This window comes from Mus musculus, chromosome 1 (assembly GCF_000001635.26).
Source record: "Mus musculus strain C57BL/6J chromosome 1, GRCm38.p6 C57BL/6J".
NCBI classification, from domain to species: domain Eukaryota; kingdom Metazoa; phylum Chordata; class Mammalia; order Rodentia; family Muridae; genus Mus; species Mus musculus.
Genome location: NC_000067.6, coordinates 144,158,665 through 144,177,004, shown reverse-complemented (window position 1 = coordinate 144,177,004; position 18,340 = coordinate 144,158,665). Strand labels below are relative to the sequence as shown.

The 18,340-nt window shown below is 36.8% G+C and overlaps 1 protein-coding gene across 2 annotated transcripts in view; it reads left to right on the top strand.

The window, feature by feature from the left end:
* Rgs13 (regulator of G-protein signaling 13) overlaps window positions 1-18,340 on the top strand; it is a 39,987-nt gene that overhangs the window by 368 nt on the left and 21,279 nt on the right. For both annotated transcript variants that reach the window (XM_006529613.2, NM_153171.4), the window contains exons 2-4: window positions 1,111-1,179; window positions 5,519-5,588; window positions 9,657-9,718. In XM_006529613.2, the coding sequence (XP_006529676.1) occupies window positions 5,524-5,588; window positions 9,657-9,718 (127 nt within the window). In that variant the 5' untranslated portion in view covers window positions 1,111-1,179; window positions 5,519-5,523. The remainder of the gene's footprint in view (window positions 1-1,110; window positions 1,180-5,518; window positions 5,589-9,656; window positions 9,719-18,340) is intronic.

Below are 18,340 nucleotides of genomic sequence, written 5' to 3'. Positions count from 1 at the left end.
TTTTTTTTCCAGGAAATAAACAAAATTGTAAATACATATTTCATTCTTGGCTTAGATTTTCTGTACCTCAAACTAAGAATTGCTTTCTATAAAAATTAAATAAGACAGCAGAATATATATTGCATTTTAGAATATGTTCTTTTCATGTGGTTTTTATGTGTATGATAGAGATATAAAAATCAGAAAATTTAGTATTCAAATCACTGATTGCTTCTATCAGTTTATTAAATCTGCTAATTCCAGTGGGTTTTATTTTGGTAAGGTCTGTCAGAAGCCCTGTTAAATGTGGCATATATAATGTCTTCTTTCCTTATGCTGTGCCTAAGGACAACTTCACAAAATTACTGTCTTTTAAGGGCAGGAATTTTTGTACTATTGCAAAAAAGAGTTGGTCAACATGAAAATCAGTCCAAGTTTTTCTAAACTGCATTCAACCCACTAATATAAGAGAACGGGGTGGAGATATGTTGTTTGGTTGTTTGTTTGAATATGGACAGAAAGAATTTATTGATTACCTGTCAGGACTAAAAGACAAAATTTTAGATTTGTCTTTATTATACTTTAAGACTTAATTTAAAGGCAGGAGGACATGTGAATCTATTTATGCCATACTATTAGCGGTGTATTTATTAGTAGTCTTATTGATGAACTGTGCTCCTTTAAAAAAATTAGTTATCCAAAGAAAATATTGAAAAAGTATGAAGAATGATATTTACCCTAAATATACTATGCTTAAAGAGTTAGAATAGTGAGGTTGGGATTTAACTCAGTGGCAGAGCACTTTCCTAGCGAGCACAAGGCCCTGGGTTCAGTCCTCAGCTCTGAAAAGTAAAATAGAGTTATTAAATTACACACTAATTTTACCAACAGAGTATAGAAAAAAACATCAGCAAAATAACATGTAATTAAAACAATCAAAAGAGCGTTAAATAAAAACCAATGAAGAGACAGATAAAGTTTATTTCATGTATTTTATAATAATCTATGAAATAACGTAAAAGTTATTGGTTGAAAAAAAAGGTAAAGTACTTATAGAAATCCTTGCAAAATGTTGTACTTTCACACTCATCTTTCTACTTCCACTTATTTTTATCATTACTTTTTTCTTAGGTTAATGGAGTGTTTCTACACCATTGTACCAGCATGAGAAAAACAGGATCATTGCTGATTTGAAGCCTGGTAAGTTTAATCCACTGTCACATCACAACAACTTAGGTCGTCCTAACCTGGGAACTCTCCTTTTTACCAAAATAGAGTTCAAGTTCTAGGAGGACTGGAGGTTACCTTTTATTTTTCATTTGTGCTCGAATTTGAAAAATATAATTTAACTAACATTGTGCTTAGCTGCATTTATCCAATAAAACCAATTTAAGTTTATGAATTGGGTACATTAATTTAAATGTTTATTATACTTCTTTTAAAAAATAGAATTCACTTTTTTTTTAAAAAACTACTAACTAAAGTTCCTCTACTGTAAGTTTGAGACCACTTGACCCTGCCATTTCATATTTTGGTGGAGAGTAATGATGAAGATGTACGATTTAATGACCAAAGACTGTAAGATGTGGAATGGCCGCGATTTCTTTTTATTTTTAAATTAGAGGTATTTAGAGAATACTTCTTTTAGCAATTCTTTGTCCACAAACTATGAGTTATGTGTTCTTCATTTGGTCAAATGAAATTCCAAAGTCTGTGTTTCCTCTCACTTTAGAGGTCTCAGAATTTTAACTTTACCCTCCATCTGCTTCCAAGCTTCCAAAACAACTTAAAAATATTTCATTATTTTTTTCCTTTTTCTTTACTCTTTTCCTTCCCCTTCGTGTTTAAGTCTTGTATGTTCTTTATCTCTCATTTTACCAGTGTTTTGGTTGGAAGAACGTGTGAACTCAATTGGTCGCTCTGACCTTTTCATTTAAAATTAAATATTTGTGACTTGCCTCTTTATTTTAATCTAGAGAACATGATGAGATATAAAAGTGTTCTCCTTCATTCCAGCAAAATATGGTGCACGCTCATGAATCCAATAACAAACAATATGAAGGCACACAGGCATGTGAGTGGGCATTTAGTTCTAGAAATCTTAATGTGCAAAACAGGGCTGAAGGTCCCGGGCAGACCTGGAAACAGACTTGCAATGTTAGGACAATATCCGTCAAGTCCTACCTTGACGAAAGCCAGAGAATATCTTAGAACACAATTCTTTCTGTGCTCTATGTATTCTATGTATAATACATCTAAATATTTTCTGCAATTGTAATCATTGGTAATTTTATGAAATTGTATTTTCCTTATATTCTGTAATCTAAAAAATCTCTGATTCTGACTTGGAACACATAAATAATATGGAAACACCTGCTACATATGTATATTGAATGATATGTGAAATTATTTAAAATAGTAGTTGATAAGTTAGAACTTTAAATAGCATGTATATGCATTTAATGTATGTATATTTATAGCTATATAGCAATCTTGTAAATGTTGCCCAAGTAATGAACAGCTTGTAGCACAGAACATTGTTCTATATCAATCATGTTACTGAGCACAGGGTACAGTTGATCTAGACAGAGCTTTGATGGGATTAGAAAAATTAGAACCACACATGGGTTCTTGTAGCTTCTTGAGGTCCTGTAGCTTGGCAAGGGTGCCTATATGGATCTCACTCTCTTGGTTCCCTTTGTACTGTGCATCTACATAGAAGAGACAACCTGCACAATTATCTTCAAGAGGACAAATTTGGGGAACTGTTCTCTCTAACCTTTCTACTCTAGCATTTAAACTTCTGGCCATACAAAATCGTGTGGTTTCTGTCCTTCAGTATGACATGTATTCCTGGAGGATTCTAAATACCTGGAGCTGACTTACCCAACTCCATCTTTGAACTAATCTCTAAAACAGTAAAGAAAATGAGGTAGCAGAAAAAAATGTGGGGTGGGAGGTGGGAAAGAAACAGGATTTACAGAGAGTATATTCACATGCAGAAGAATGATCAATATTAGGAAAAGTAGTCATCTGAGGTGAAATTTTAAAAGGAGGAAGGACTATAGTCTGATAGTATGCATACTTCCTGCCTACAAATGGGCTGGGGAAATACTTCCTAAGTGACAGAGTACAAGGAGCTAAAGGTCAGATAAACCGGAACAGAAACCTTTTGCATGCATCTATTTTTCTAATCTTCATTGTTCCACTTCAGAGAAAAGGAAATAGATCATCTGAGAGGTAAATTAATACGCCCAATGGCACACAGCTAAGAAAAGCCTCAATTCAAGCATGTATTATTCTAGTTTCAGAACTCTGAGCTATCTGAATATACCACTCTAAGGGGCTCTGGGAAACCCCTAAAGCCTAGTGGAAGTACCTCCACTGTGCATCTGACCTCAGTGACCACAGCACACTGACTGCTGTGGTTTTTTTTTCTGATTCCATTATTATCTATTAAGAATATTATAATCTACAACAGATATATATTAGTGCTACAGAGATCATAAAAATATGAAAATATGTACACATGGCTCTAGTAGATGGACTGAAAAGACAATGAGACAAAATCAATTATTGAAGAAGAAATCCTGAGTCCTTGCAGGAGACAAGGATGAGCAGTTATGTTAACAGTGAGAATGTTCAAGAATAAACAAGAGGCACTAGGCATGGAAACTCAGCTTCACCAATAGAGTTCAGCTTTGCCGAATATATAAAGCATCATTATAAATAGCCGGTCAATGTCTCAGTTCACTTAGCCTCAAGTTATTTCATTATAATCATCTTTAGTCTGATTTAAAAAAAAAGACTTCTATTTTCACTGCTTTGCTATCTTAAAACTTTGGTAAATTATTATTAACCACACTTTAAAATGCAATGATTTTTTTGCCGGGATTTAAGGTCATCTAAACTCTAGTTGCATATACACATAGCTACATAATAAACTTTTCTGTCTACATATGTTACAATATTTAAAATAAAAAGAACCTTAATCCATTAGCCTTCCTTCCTCCCATGTGTTCCCTCATGCACATCTATTTAGCTGCACAATGTTTACTCTATTACTTTTCCCACTTCTCTCATGTCTTCTACCCATGGATATTGTTTAGCAAATTCACCCTTGTCACATTAACAAATTCACTGGCACACACTACCAGCATACAAGATAGAGAAGTTGAGAGAGAGTCCTGCCTCTGTATCCCTGCTGTATCATTCTTTAACAGCTTTCACAACAGATGGGGATGAAGGGATTGGCACTCCATCTTACTACTTTCTCCACCTTGTTGCTGCCTAATCTGATCCACGTTGCTCATGAATGGCATTCTAACAGATCTGGCAGCATCTTCCTTTCCTGCATTCAACTACCATTTACCTCCTAACCTTTACCTAAGCAAGCCCACCTCCATTCTCCATGTCAGCATATCCCATTGGCTCCTGCTAAGATGGCTTCACTGACTATTCTTAACCCTGACTCAGTTCTCCTCCTGCAGGTATATAGCCCCTCTAAGAAAATCCCATGTTTTTTATCTTGCCCAAAAGGACAGGAAGAGGAGAAGTGAGGTAGGTCTATGTAGATCACTCACTGCCATTGAAAGCTTGGCAGAGAACAGGAGTTCAAGACACTTTGAATGAGGCAATAAAGTCATAGACACTCACTATTGATCCTGTGTTTACTTCATATAACTTCAAATAAAGAGGCAAGTTTTCCTTCATATATTTAGGGAGCACTCTAAAAATAAGAATTGTCCCAAAAAGGAAGGAAGCTTTAGAAGTTGATGAGTTCATTGTCAGGTGTGTGTGTGTATATATATATATATAGATAGATAGATAGATAGATAGATAGATAGATAGATAGTTACTAAACTATCTCCAGATTTTATGTAAAACATGGATTCAATTACCCCTAGCATGTTTTTAGCTGTTTCTTTCAAAGTCCCAAGTTTAAAAAAGCCTACCATGACACCCATTGCTATATATATATATATATATATATATATATATATATATATATACTTAGCCTAGACTAAGTCAACTCTGTCAGAATTTCAAAGTTACAATGTCCAAAACTGCCCAAATTTATGTAGCAATTACTCTTCTCGGAATGCATTCTTAAGGAGTTTTTAATTTGGCTGCTTACGCTATTTAATTTGACTAATTACAAAGAGGCAAGTTTCCCTTCATATATTTAGGGAGCACTCTAAAAATAAGAATTGTCCCAAAAAGGAAGCTTTAGAAGTTGTCAGTGACTTCTAATTAAAATACAGCTCTCAGAGTTCTACATTTAGGGGGGGGGAAACTGTTATTAATGAGTAGATGGGAAAGAGGAATTCCATCGTCACTGAGACTTATATTCTTATGGAATATGTATGAAGTGAGTCATTTCCCCTGTTTTTTTTCTTCATGACCCACAGTAACGTCTAGTAGCTTTAAGAATTCATGGTTCGTGATTTAAGATTTTATATGTTCTTTGAAAATTGACTCTCTCAAGAAATTATTTTATATGACTAAATTATATACCTATATACTTTTTTTTTTTTAGAAAAAATGAGCAGGCATATCTGTTGGATTTGTAAGCTATGCAGAGATGAATCTAAGAGGCTCCCTTCAAAGTAAGTAGCTTTTAAATGTCATGGCCACTTAAAAGAATTCTTAGTCACATGATAAATAGGTACATATCTTCTTTAATATATTTTGCTCTAAATATATATTTCTAAGAAAATAAAATTTTCATTTACACATGAGAAACTCCATCAGAGAAGCAATCATGTGTCACGATTTCCATACTTCATAGTGTACACCTGAAATTTTGGTAGCTTTAATGCTTTAGAGATATGTTACAAACGTTCTTTTTTATTAAATATTTTCTTCATTTACATTTCAAATGCTATCCTGAAAGTTCCCTATAGCCTTCCCCGTGCCCTGCTCTCCAACCCACCTACTCCTGCTTTCTGGCTCTGGCATTCCCCTTACTGGGGCACAAACATTCTTTACAATACAGTCTTGTGGTGTTTTTATTAAAGGTTTATTTTTTTAATGTAACATATTCTCATAATTAAACCCTTCATAAGACACAGCAGAAATCTTCATTCCTTCCTGGGGTTGATGGGAATGGAAGCCTATCAAGTTCTTGATCTTCTCTGAATGCAGGCAAATTTATTATTTGTTTGTTTCCTTGCTTTTTACAGTGTCTGTCCTTACAGGCCAGGCCATCCCCAGCCTTGTGATCTTACTGCCTAAGCCTCCTGATCTGGGATACACTTTATTGTAAAGATCCAGCCTTCCTCCAATTTCCCTGTGACCTGGTAGATTAAAATGTAAAGGGTGACTAAAAGGATAGCCAACAGTTGGGATTATCACAAAGAATTAACAGATTGTAGATTGGCCCTGTTAAACTACCCTAGGTCACACTGAAGGCCTCAGTTCTGAACACATCCTTGTGGATCAGAACTCTTGACCTGTCTGACCTCCCAGTAAACTAAGGACGATCTCAAAAAGTCATAAACTATGGCTTGGTGAAGAAAGGTAGATGTAGTGGTGGGTGATAAATCCCAGTGCTCAAAATTCTAGTGGCCAGTTGAAGGTTTGTGAACCATGCATGCATACCCATGGAGAAAGATATAACTGAATGACTGAAAATAACTGTCTTCTATTCATTATCCCTAAGGCTTATTATAATCAGAATTTGGGTTTCTTCTTCTCTGCCTTGTATATCTTCAACAGAAAGGAGGAGTCGAGGAAGAGAGAATTCATATTTATAAGGCTGCTTAATGTCATTTCATATTAATGATAATAACTCTGATAATAATTATGATATTAATCAAAATAACTCTGTCAGGGAGTCTGATATAGCTGTCTCCTGGGAGGCTCTGCCAGTGCCTGATGAATACAGAAGTGGATGCTCACATTCATCCATTGGACTGAGCATAGGGTCCCCAATGAAGGAGCTAGAGAAAGGAAGGACCCAAGGAGCTGAAGGAGATTGCAGCCCCATAAGAGGAACAACATATGAACTAACTTATACCCCCAGAGCTCCCTGGGACTAAATCACCAACCAAAGAAAACACATGGTGTGACTCATTGCTCCAGATTCATATGTAGCAGAGGATGGCCTAGTCAGTCATCAATGGGAGGAGAGGCCCTTGGTCCTGTGAAGGTTCTATGCCCCAGTATATGGGAATGCCAGGGCCAGGAAGCAGGAGTGAGTGGGTTTGTAAGCAGGGGTAGGGGGTAAGAGATCGGGGGTTTTCGGAGGGGAAACCAGGAAAGGGAATAACATTTGAAATATAAATAAAGAAAGTATCTAATAAAAAAATAACTCTGTTAGATATAGAGATAATAACAAAACTAAGGTGTAGAGATGTGTTAAGTCCTGCATAAGGATTGTATTCCCCCAACCCTCAGACTCTAAACATCAATGCCGAGTTTCATAAAGCCCCCATGTCGATTGCTTTTTGCTGCCTCTTCTGCCCAGAAAAAGAAAAGGCACAAAACCAGAGAACTCAAATCAGAAAACTCAGGTTGATTGGCAAAAGTACTTAAAATAACCTTTAAATAATCTGAGGAAATCATCTTCATCATGGGCCCGCACAAAATCTGTGACACAGAAAATAAGCAAGGGTAAAAATGAAGTTCAAATAAGACAATTTCTCCAACCATGGTCTGCATCTGTAAGACCCATAAATCTCACAGGCAAAGACATTCTCTTCACAACCTTTTCCCAACACAGTGGTATTTTGTCCCCTCACTGGAGATTTTAAGTCTTTCCTCTACAAGGAAATCTGTGAGGTAGAAAAGTATGCAAGAAACCCGCCTCCCACTTCCCGCTTCAATCAATTGACAGCACTGTTTTAGCTTATTCCTCTGAAGTTCTAGTGAGTGAAAAGGACAAATGAGTCAGAAATCATTTCATGCAAATGTTTTTGAGAGCACTCAGCACAGTGCACTGTTCAGCCTAGAAGCTGATGTGAAAGTCACCGTGGAGCTGGCAGGACCATCAGAGTTGTTACAGGGCTAATAGTGTTCCAGGTTCTGGATCACTTAACTTCTTTAAGCTTTTGTTATGTTCATAACCAGTTAATGCTGACGCTCAGTCTTAAAGAATCAACATTCAGGCTGACTACCATGCAGCAAGGAGGCCTGGATGGCATCTTCAGTTTTCTTTTTTTTTTTTTTAATTTTTTATTAGGTATTTAGCTCATTTACATTTCCAATGCTATACCAAAAGTCCCCCATACCCACCCACCCCCACTTCCCTACCCACCCACTCCCCCTTTTTGGCCCTGGCGTTCCCCTGTACTGGGGCATATAAAGTTTGCGTGTCCAATGGGCCTCTCTTTCCAGTGATGGCCAACTAGGCCATCTTTTGATACATATGCAGCTAGAGTCAAGAGCTCCGGGGTACTGGTTAGTAGTTCATAATGTTGTTCCACCTATAGGGTTGCAGATCCCTTTAGCTCCTTGGGTACTTTCTCTAGCTCCTCCATTGGGAGCCCTGTGATCCATCCATTAGCTGACTGTGAGCATCCACTTCTGTGTTTGCTAGGCCCCGGCATAGTCTCACAAGAGACAGCTACATCTGGGTCCTTTCGATAAAATCTTGCTAGTGTATGCAATGGTGTCAGCGTTTGGATGCTGATTATGGGGTGGATCCCCAGGTATGGCAGTCTCTACATGGTCCATCCGGGGATGACACACAGGAAGGAGCTGGATGCTGGTGATTATATTAGAGATCCCAATATAGGAAAATAAAGTTATTTCATGTAAGAAAGCAAGATCCCTTTCCAGTCACCTCATGAATCTTACCAACAGAAACTGAAATGAAGCATTCAAGCCAACCCCTTCAAGGACAGCTTTGTTCATTCTGTTAGGTCCAATGTCATCTGACCTTCAAAATTCAATTCCTAAGTACCTACACATCAAATAAGAAGCTGCAAACATAATAAACAAGACAGTATGTGAAAATATGCACATAAGCTTTGTAGATAATCTCTGTTTTCATTATGTGAGTGGGTGCATGTGTGACAGTGGTAGAAAAACATGAGGCAATCCTAGGGAGACAATGTGGGAGTCTGTGCCTGGAATGTTCAAAGTGTGTGCCTTCTATCAGTTTTCAGTCTGTTTCTGCTCCCCACAAAATTACCACAGCTACATTGCCATATAAGTCTGACCATATGTAGTATTCGTGGGGGAAAAATAAAAAATACTCAGAATTGTTTAGATTAACTAAATAAGTTCTGAAAGGCCCCTTGTAGAATTTCACACTGTCACCAAGATGTTCTATGTATGATTAGTTTGTAATTATAAGTTAAAGACTAAGATCACGGTAATCACATATAAAATGGGTACAAGGAGAACACAGACATGGACACTAAGCATGGAAAATATAATTTCTTGGTTAAAAACACAAACATATATATAACAAAAGCTACATCTATCACAATTCTAACAGGAAATAGGAAATGAGATTATACAACTATCTTTAATATTTATTTTATAATCTCAAGTATATACCTCTTATAGTTTTCACAGTTTAAAATTCAGTGAAAAATAAAACATAAAAGGTCAAAGGATAATGAGCAATGTAAATTATATTCTTCTCAATATAGCCTAAGTTTATTTCGTTCAGCAAAACTTTGATAGTTATTTAGCCCAATCAGTGCTTTTGTTTCTTTTCAAAGCCTTACTTTGGATGAAGTTTTAAAATGGGCCCAATCTTTGGAAAGTCTGATGGCTACAAAATGTGAGTATGATGTTCGCGTCATCTTTTAATGAGTGGCCTGTTTCACGTTCATAGCTGTGGGGGAGGGGTACCAGATGACAAGTGTGGCTCTGCTCGCTGCCTTCTAAATGGCAACTGACACAGTTAAAAAAGGAAAACCTGAAAATAGTTTGTCATGCCAACCACTGTTATTTTCTTTGGTGTTAATTAAAACAAGATTAGTCACTGTGGGTCTCTATTCTTCACAAGTATATGTATAAAACCCATTGGGAATATGCTTAAATAGTAACACATACTGAAATATACTGCCTTCCCATAACTTGCTAAAGTTAGTGCTTGGAAACTATTTTTAAAAAAAAAAGTTGCTGTTCTAAGTGCTGTCAAAACTAACAACCATTCGAGCCTCATTCTAAAACTGTGTGAAGCTCTTCAGTCTTTAATTCTAGTGGTTCGGGGTATAATGGCGCCAACATCCGAATCTAAGCAATACAAAGAAAAAGTCATAGCTATGTAGGCGAAAACATAACTTTAGAAGCTCAGTGCAGTTAATATAAAGAATGAGGGGTACTCGGGATAACTGTCTATTATATTTGGAACAAAAAAAAAGTGGTAGATGATAGAAAATGATAATAACAAGAAGACAAGTTTTTAAAAAGTAGAGGATACTCAAAATTCCACTGAACTTAGTTCCTTTCTCATAGTGTTAGCATCCCTATTAACTATCTGCTAATTCTTATCTATGAACTTACCTCCTTATTAGGGACTTTCCCATGTGAGGCTCTCCGCGAATAATGAATTGTTCAGATCTCCTGACTGTGAACAAGAGATAGCTGTAGTACTATGGTATTTAAATTAGTGGGTGTGCAGGGTTATTCTAGACACTACATCCTGTCACTCCTGGGGACCTCTGTGTTCCTAGGACACTACCTACTCTCACAGCCTCAGGAACATTCTTTAATACAACATCTGTTATTTCTGACTCACAAGGCAATGGTGGGGGGGTTGAAATTTAGACTCTTGGCTTTTTCTATTAGAGTCCCTTAGTCCCTCTAACTCAGACTCTGAGGCTCTGCTCCTCATGTTGTACATCTCCAGATCTGGGGCACCACCTAATCACCTATCTTGAGTTGTAAGCCACTCCATTGAAAATATGTGTGTCATAATTTCTTTCTTTCATTCATTTGAAAAGAAGTTTGAGCTATGCCTTTTACTTATCAAGTGTTACTCATAGTTCTCTGACATAACTTACCAGCATGGTTATGAATCTTTGCACTAAAATTTTGGTCACTTAAATGGAAGAACAGAAACTTGCCTGTTAGGTCAGTTGTATTGATTCTTTCCCAAACAGTTTTAATATCAGCTCTAACACATGTTCACAGCATTGCCGGGTTAATCTCACTTTCAGAGTTACAGACATCTCTTTTGTAAAGTGATAATAACATCATCTCTCTATTCAGCACTATTGTACAGGTTGAACATAAAAGACATAGTTCAATGCATGGTACCCCTTGAGTACAAAACTAATTGCCATCTGCTCTTATTAGTAATAATGTACACATCTGTTGAGTACAATCATTTTTTCCTCTTTTTTCTACCAAAAGACCAAACTCTTAGTATTCAGGATCCACGATACCCTAACCCAATTTGTTTTCTGAAATTTATATCTAGATAAGTTGCTTATGAAACACAACTTACACCAATGTGGCAACTGTTCCATCCCTTACTTACACATCAGCAACTCTCCTGCTACAGGCGTTTGCTCATTGTCCATTTTGTTCTCAACCAATCCTGCACACCCTTAAAATTAAAACTCAAGTTCCACCTTTTCTATGAAATTATTTAGAAATATTCTTCTGTTCTATTTTGTTAGTACATTAATTATTCCTCTTTTAATTATAACTAGTTGGGGTAATGAATTTATTTCCAAAGGCACTTGCTCAATAAATTGTGAAACTCTTTAAAGAATAGATGTTATTTATGTATTTCACATTCCACTGAGAGACTAAAAGTGTCATTTGTACCTAGTAGGCATGTACTATTGTTCAATGAAAGATAAATATTAGTAAGGAAGGAGAAATATATCAAGCTATATTTATTATGTCAATTTATGTGCCAGTGCTGAAAACCTGACAAAATAGATGGACTAAATATAGTTAATCATTTGATATAAATATCAATTGGGCACTTGCTTAGCTAGATTCGGTAATTTAGAGATATAGTATCATAAGAATAAGCAAAGTTTATAAAAAAGGTGAGGGCAAGAAAGCATCACACTGTTCTTAATAAAGCAAAACAAGGGAGAAGAAAAAAAGAAAAGGAGAAAATGAGGGGAGGAGAGGAAGAGGGGGAGAGGAAAAAGAAGAGGTGAAGGAAGAGGAGGAGGAGAAGGAGGAGGAAAAGAAAGGGGTAGATGGTGAAGAAGTATGAGGAGGATGAGGAAGAAGAGTAGAAAAATCCAAGTTGACAGAGCTATGGCAAAATCAGATGTTAATTCAAAATTAAAAATGTTTGTAACCCTAGCATAGAGGAATGCTAGGGCACTGAGGTGGGTAGGGAGCGCCCTCATAGAAACAGGAGGGATGGGGAGAGAATAGGGGTTTTAACTAGGAAAGTGTATAACATTTGAAATGTAAATAAATAAAATAACCAATAAAATAAAATTTTTTAAAAAATAATATTTGTAACCTAGATACATTCTAGATGTTATAGGATGATATACTGCTGGCAAACAAGTTTTCAAAACATTGAAGATACTTTTTAAAAACAACGTGTGCATTTTCACTTAGTGACTAGATACTAAGCCTGTTTAGTTATTAGGCAGCATGCTTATGAACCCATCACACATAAATTTCACAGGAAACAAAAGTTATTTTCTAAAATCTAAAAGTTCTTTTAAAATAATGAAAGAACCATCATTTATGGTAGACTATGGAAAGATAAAAAATAGTGATTACACCAATTTTTAAAGCAACACAAATGGAATTCCAAAAATGATATCATTTGAGCAAATGTCTTTCCTAAGGCTACATAAAAGATTGAATGGCAGTAGTTTAAATACAATAAATTATTTAAGAACTAAGGCTGGCCGGGCGTGGTGGCGCACGCCTTTAATCCCAGCACTCGGGAGGCAGAGGCAGGCAGATTTCTGAGTTCGAGGCCAGCCTGGTCTACAAAAATGAGTTCCAGGACAGCCATGGCTACAGAGAAACCCTGTCTCAAAAAACCAAAAAAAAAAAAACCTAAGACAAACTGTGTCTTTTAAATGGAGAAATGCAGTGCATTGCTTCCTTGGTGTTTGATATGAAAGTGAGTGTCATTTAAAGATCGTCCATAGTGAATGAAGCAGGAAACGCCCTATTCTTTTTAAAAAGTCTACAGGTGACTGAAAATTCTTTGTCTTTTCAAATATCTAAATATTTAGAAATTATTTTTTAGAAGTGGCAAGAATATAAATGTGTCAGGAAAAAAAAACTTTTCATCTATCCAACAAAATATTGAAAAATTATCTAAGATTTTCCCTCAAATCAGAGGAATCCAGATTATGTTACTAAAGTCAAACTTGCTATCAAGGCATCAGACTTCACAAACATGAATATGAGAAAAGTAGTTCTGTAGGTGTTTTTGGTAACTGAACACTAAATGAGATAAGCAAAAGCAAAAAAGATACAGAAAGATACATTTGAAATTGTAGAAGACCACAATCACTTAAGTCTAAGAAGTCTTCAAAGGAGAAAGGTCAAAACTTTTAAGATAATCAGAATCTATAATGCCAGGAAATACATAACCAATTTTCCATTTCTCTATTTTAGTGGCAGATGCTTTATTGCCGATTTCTTCTTTTGGGTGGATTATAACATAGTTATGTCATTTTCCCTTCCCTTTATTACCTGTTTCTTCTTTTGGGTGGGTTATAACATAGTTATATCATTTTCCCTTCCCTTTCTTCCCCAAAGCCATATTACCTGCCCCCTTTATTTCTTTCAAATTCAGGATCTCTTTCTTTTTAGTAATTGTTGTTATATACACACACATATTCCTGAGCTCATAAGTACAAACTGCTCAATTTGTACAGTGAAACATGTGTATATGTCTTAGGCATGACCAATTTGTTTGTTATTCCTTGGGGAAGGATATTTCTCCACCTTTCCGCACTCTTTGTTGCCTGTAGTTCTTTGCCTAGAGATGAAGACACATAGGCTTTTCTTCATTCACTTTAGCATGTCTGTTGTCATCATTTTTTCAGCAATCATAGGATGATACTTTTTGGATGCAGCTTCTGAAATCCCTAGGAAACCCAAAAATCACTGCAAACTCGCTGTTTCTCTAGCTCTTACAATCTTTCTGCCCCTCTTTTGTTTTGTTTTGTTTTAAATCATGCTTTTTATTTTAAATTTGAAATTTTGATGCCAAGGAAGTCTCTGAGTGTAGGAGGAGCAGCTACTGGTGCTTCTGCTTTGGTTTTGCATGTAAAAAATTATGAGCTCCTTAGAATGGCAATAGAAACAGATATAGAAAAGATAGAAACCCCTATTTCCCATTTACAAGAATCTCTAACCTCCTTGTCTGAGGTAGTCCTTCAAAACAGGAGAGTACTTGATCTTTTATTCCTTCAACAAGAAGGGCTATGTACAGCCCTCCATAAAGAATGTTACTTTTACATCGATCATTCAGGAATAGTAAAGGACTCAATTGCTAAAGTTCGAGAAGACTCGTCAAAAGGAAAAGAGAAAAAGGACAGAATCAGGGATGGTTTGAATCCTGGTTCTCAACTTCCCCATGGCTTACAACTTTAATTTCTACACTGCTTGGACCATTAATCTTGTTGCTTTTAACTTTTGGACCTTGTATCTTTTTTTATTTATTTATTTTTTAATTAGGTATTTCCTTCATTTGCATTTCAAATGCTACCCCAAAAGTCCCCCAGACCCTCCCCCCGCCACTCCCCTACCCACCCACTCCCACTTCTTGGTCCTGTCTGCCCCTCTTTTGAAATGATATCTGAGCCTTAAGTGTGGCAATTGTACTGTCCACAAGGACTGGGCTCCAGAACTCTGTATTTAGATTGATTGTGGTTTCTACAGTGGTATCTGCCTGTTCCAAAAAGAAGTTTCCATGAGGAGGGCTGAGGAATATACTTAATCTGTGGGTATAAGTACAAATATTTACAATGTAGATACAGAGTATGGTAGTTTAATAAAGTAGCAGTTGTAGGTTCTTCTCTACGATTCATGACTTCATTAGCCCTGGATAACTGGCTAGGTTCCCGTACCAGGCATGATTCACTTTTATTGTGTGGGTATTAAGTTCAATTAGAAAGCTATTGGATATATTGCCATGATATGCATCCTACTACTGCACCCTTAGAATTGTCGTGCTGCACTGCTCATTGTTGTGGTTCATAGATGACATGGCTAGGTAGTACTATTGGATGTGTCCCTCTTATGGAAGCTTCATGGTGCCTTCTTGTACCATGAAAGCCTGTCCTCAGGGAGGTCCTGTGTCTGTAGTTCATAGTGTCTTCAGCAACCTACCTCTGGGAGCCAACCAATTTTCCAAAGATAACAATAGAAGATATTTTCTGGTATATCTTGTTTTATGAAAATAAAAAGACCACTTAGATGACTCAAGAAATCCTACCAAGTATGTGGAAGACAACATGAGGATGGAGAAGAAATGAAAGAAGTATATATACTCAGACCATGTATTCCACTTAAACGGAGGAGACAAGGAACAAGAAAACAAATGCACAGATAATTCCATAAAGTTTTAAGTGCTTTGAAAAAAATAAAAATCAAGTGATGTGGAAAGAAGGTGCAAGGCTACAATAATTCAACTGAGAATTGTTAACAGGAAAGAAAAGCTGTTAGAAGGCGTAGAACTGCCAGAATCTCTGAGAGAGAATAAAACTGTCAGAAGGGATAAGATTTGAGCAAAGTGATTAGTCATAAGACGCAGACATCTGTGCTGAGGTCTTTGGATATGAACCCAAGGAAAACATATCGAAATGGTCCAAAGATGTGAGAGTGGTGCCTGAAAATAACTGAAAGACATTTTAATATTTCAGCTGCCTAAGACCTTATGAGGCCATGTGAATCACCTCACCCTGAATATTAACCAAAATTTTTATAAGCAAGTAAATATATTTTTAAAAGATCCCCCAGCTTTTTCTGAAGAAAAACAAAAGGAAACTAGTTATAAAGATAATGCAATAAGCCGGCCTAAGACCAGAACCTGAGAAAAGACAAACTTGAAAATAATTAGCATTGAGAGCCAAGGATTACTAGAAGAGTTAAGATAAAAAGGAAAGAAAAAGAGATGGTGCTTGGGAACAAGGTGATATTTCAGAGTTCAGGAAGGAGAACCAGTGAATACAAAGAAACATCAGGTAAATTAAAGATGAACAAAGGTAGTATGTTAGCATATAAGCCAAATGATAAAGTTCTTTCAGGAAAGTGCCATGAACTGTGCTGAAGACTGGAAAGAAATCAGAGCCCATTTTTATAGCTAAACAGAAGCATTTACAAGGGCATGATGGAAACAAGGTAGAATATATAAAGTACGTAAATTTTGATGTAAAAATAAGATAAAAGAACAGATTGAATGGTGGCTGGCTAGGAAGTCTTTGTGTGTTTCTCTGTAATAAACTATGCTACAGTCAAACTGTGAAAATTAGAAGAAATAAATTCCATAAATTAAAGAAGTCTGGCTCTAAAGATCAGTAGCAGAGCCTTGGCATATCATACATGAGTCTATAAATATAGTTCCCAGCACCGTTTGGTGTGTGTGTGTGTGTGTATGTGTGTGTACATGCGCGCATGTGCATTTGTGTGTGTGTGTGTATGTGTGTGTATTTGTGCTTACACATGTGCACGTGAAAGTATGTGTATATATGAATGTAAGTGTGCATGTGTATGTGTGTGCATGTGTGTAAGTATGTGTGTTAATTGTGTTTTTTGTGAGCAAGTAAATAAATAAATAGTTCTTTCTTAAAGCAGCAAAAGAAAAGCAGCAAGTCATGTAAAAATAAGTCCCATCAGAATAACAGCAGATTTATCAGTAGTTATCTTACAGACAAGCGGAGGATGGCATTATATACTCAAAGCTGTAAAAAATAATTTTTCAATCAAAATATACCTAGAAAAGCTATCCCCCAAGGATGAAAGAGAAGTGAAAACTTTCCTAAAGAAAACAAAAACTCAAGACATTTGTCAGCATTTTATCAGCTCTACAAGAGATGCCCAAGGGAGCAGTTTATAGAAATTGAAGGATGACTACCAATATACAAATGCACAAAACTACAAAAAAATGTGCAAAATAGTGCTAAAATATGCAGGTGAATGAGGAATCTAACTCTATTTGTACAAAGAAATCACCAAGGCACAAAAATGAACAAGAAAGGTGGGAACAAAAAAAGGATACACAAAACCAGAAAAAAATGACAGTACTGACTATTCATTGTTAATAATGTTAAATATTGCACTGGCAGTTCTTCTCTTTTTTTTTTATTTTATTAGATAGTTTCTCCAATTACATTTCAAATGTTATCCCCTTTCCTGGTTTCCCCTCTGAAAATCCCTTTCCCTTAACTCCTTCCCTCTCCCCCTGCTCACCAACCCACCCACTCCAACTTCCTGTCCCTAGCATTCCCCTACACTGGAGCATGGAGCCTTCACAGGATGAAGGGCCTCTCCTCCCATTGATAACCAACTAGGCCATCCTCTGCTGCATATGTAGCTGGAGCCATGAGCCCCACCATGTGTATTCTTTGGTTGTTGGTTTAGTCCCTGGGAGCTCTGTGGATAGTGCTTAGTTCATATTGTTGTTCCTCCTATGGAGCTGTAAACCCCTTCAACTCCTTTGGTCCTTTCTCCAGCTCCTTCAATGGGGACCCTGTACTCAGTCCAATGGATGGCTGTGAACATCCACTTCTGTATTTGTCAGGCACTGGCAAAGCCTCTCAGGGGAAAGCTATATCAGGCTCCTGCCAGCAAGCACTTGTTGGCAGCTACAATAGTGTCTGGGTTTGGATGGATCCCCAGGTGGCACAGTCTCTGGATGGTCATTCTTTCAGTCTCTGCTCCCCATTTTGTCTCTGTAACTCCTTCCATGGGTATTTTGTTCCCACTTCTAGGAAGGATCGAAGTATCCACACTTTGGTCTTCCTTCCTCTTGAGTTTCATGTGGTTTGTGAATTGTATCTTGGGTATTTCGAGCTTCTGGCTAGTATCCACTTATCAGTAAGTGTGTATCATGTGTGTTCTTTTGTGATTGGGTTACCTCACTCAGGATGATATCCTCCAGATCAATCCATTTGCCTAGGAATTTCATAAATTCATTGTTTTTAATAACTAAGTGGTACTCCATTGTGTAAATGTACCATATTTTTTTTTTATCCATTCCTCTATTGAGGGGCATCTGGGTTCTTTCCAGCTTCTGGCTATTATAAATAAGGCTGCTATAAACATAGTGGAGCATGTGTCCTTATTACCTGTTGGAGAATCTTTTGGATATATGCCCAGGAATGGTATGGCTGGGTCCTCAGGTAGTACTATGTCCAATCTTCTGAGGAACCGCCAGACTGATTTCCAAAGTGGTTGTACCAGCTTGCAACCCCACCAGCAATGGAGGAGTGTTCCTCTTTCT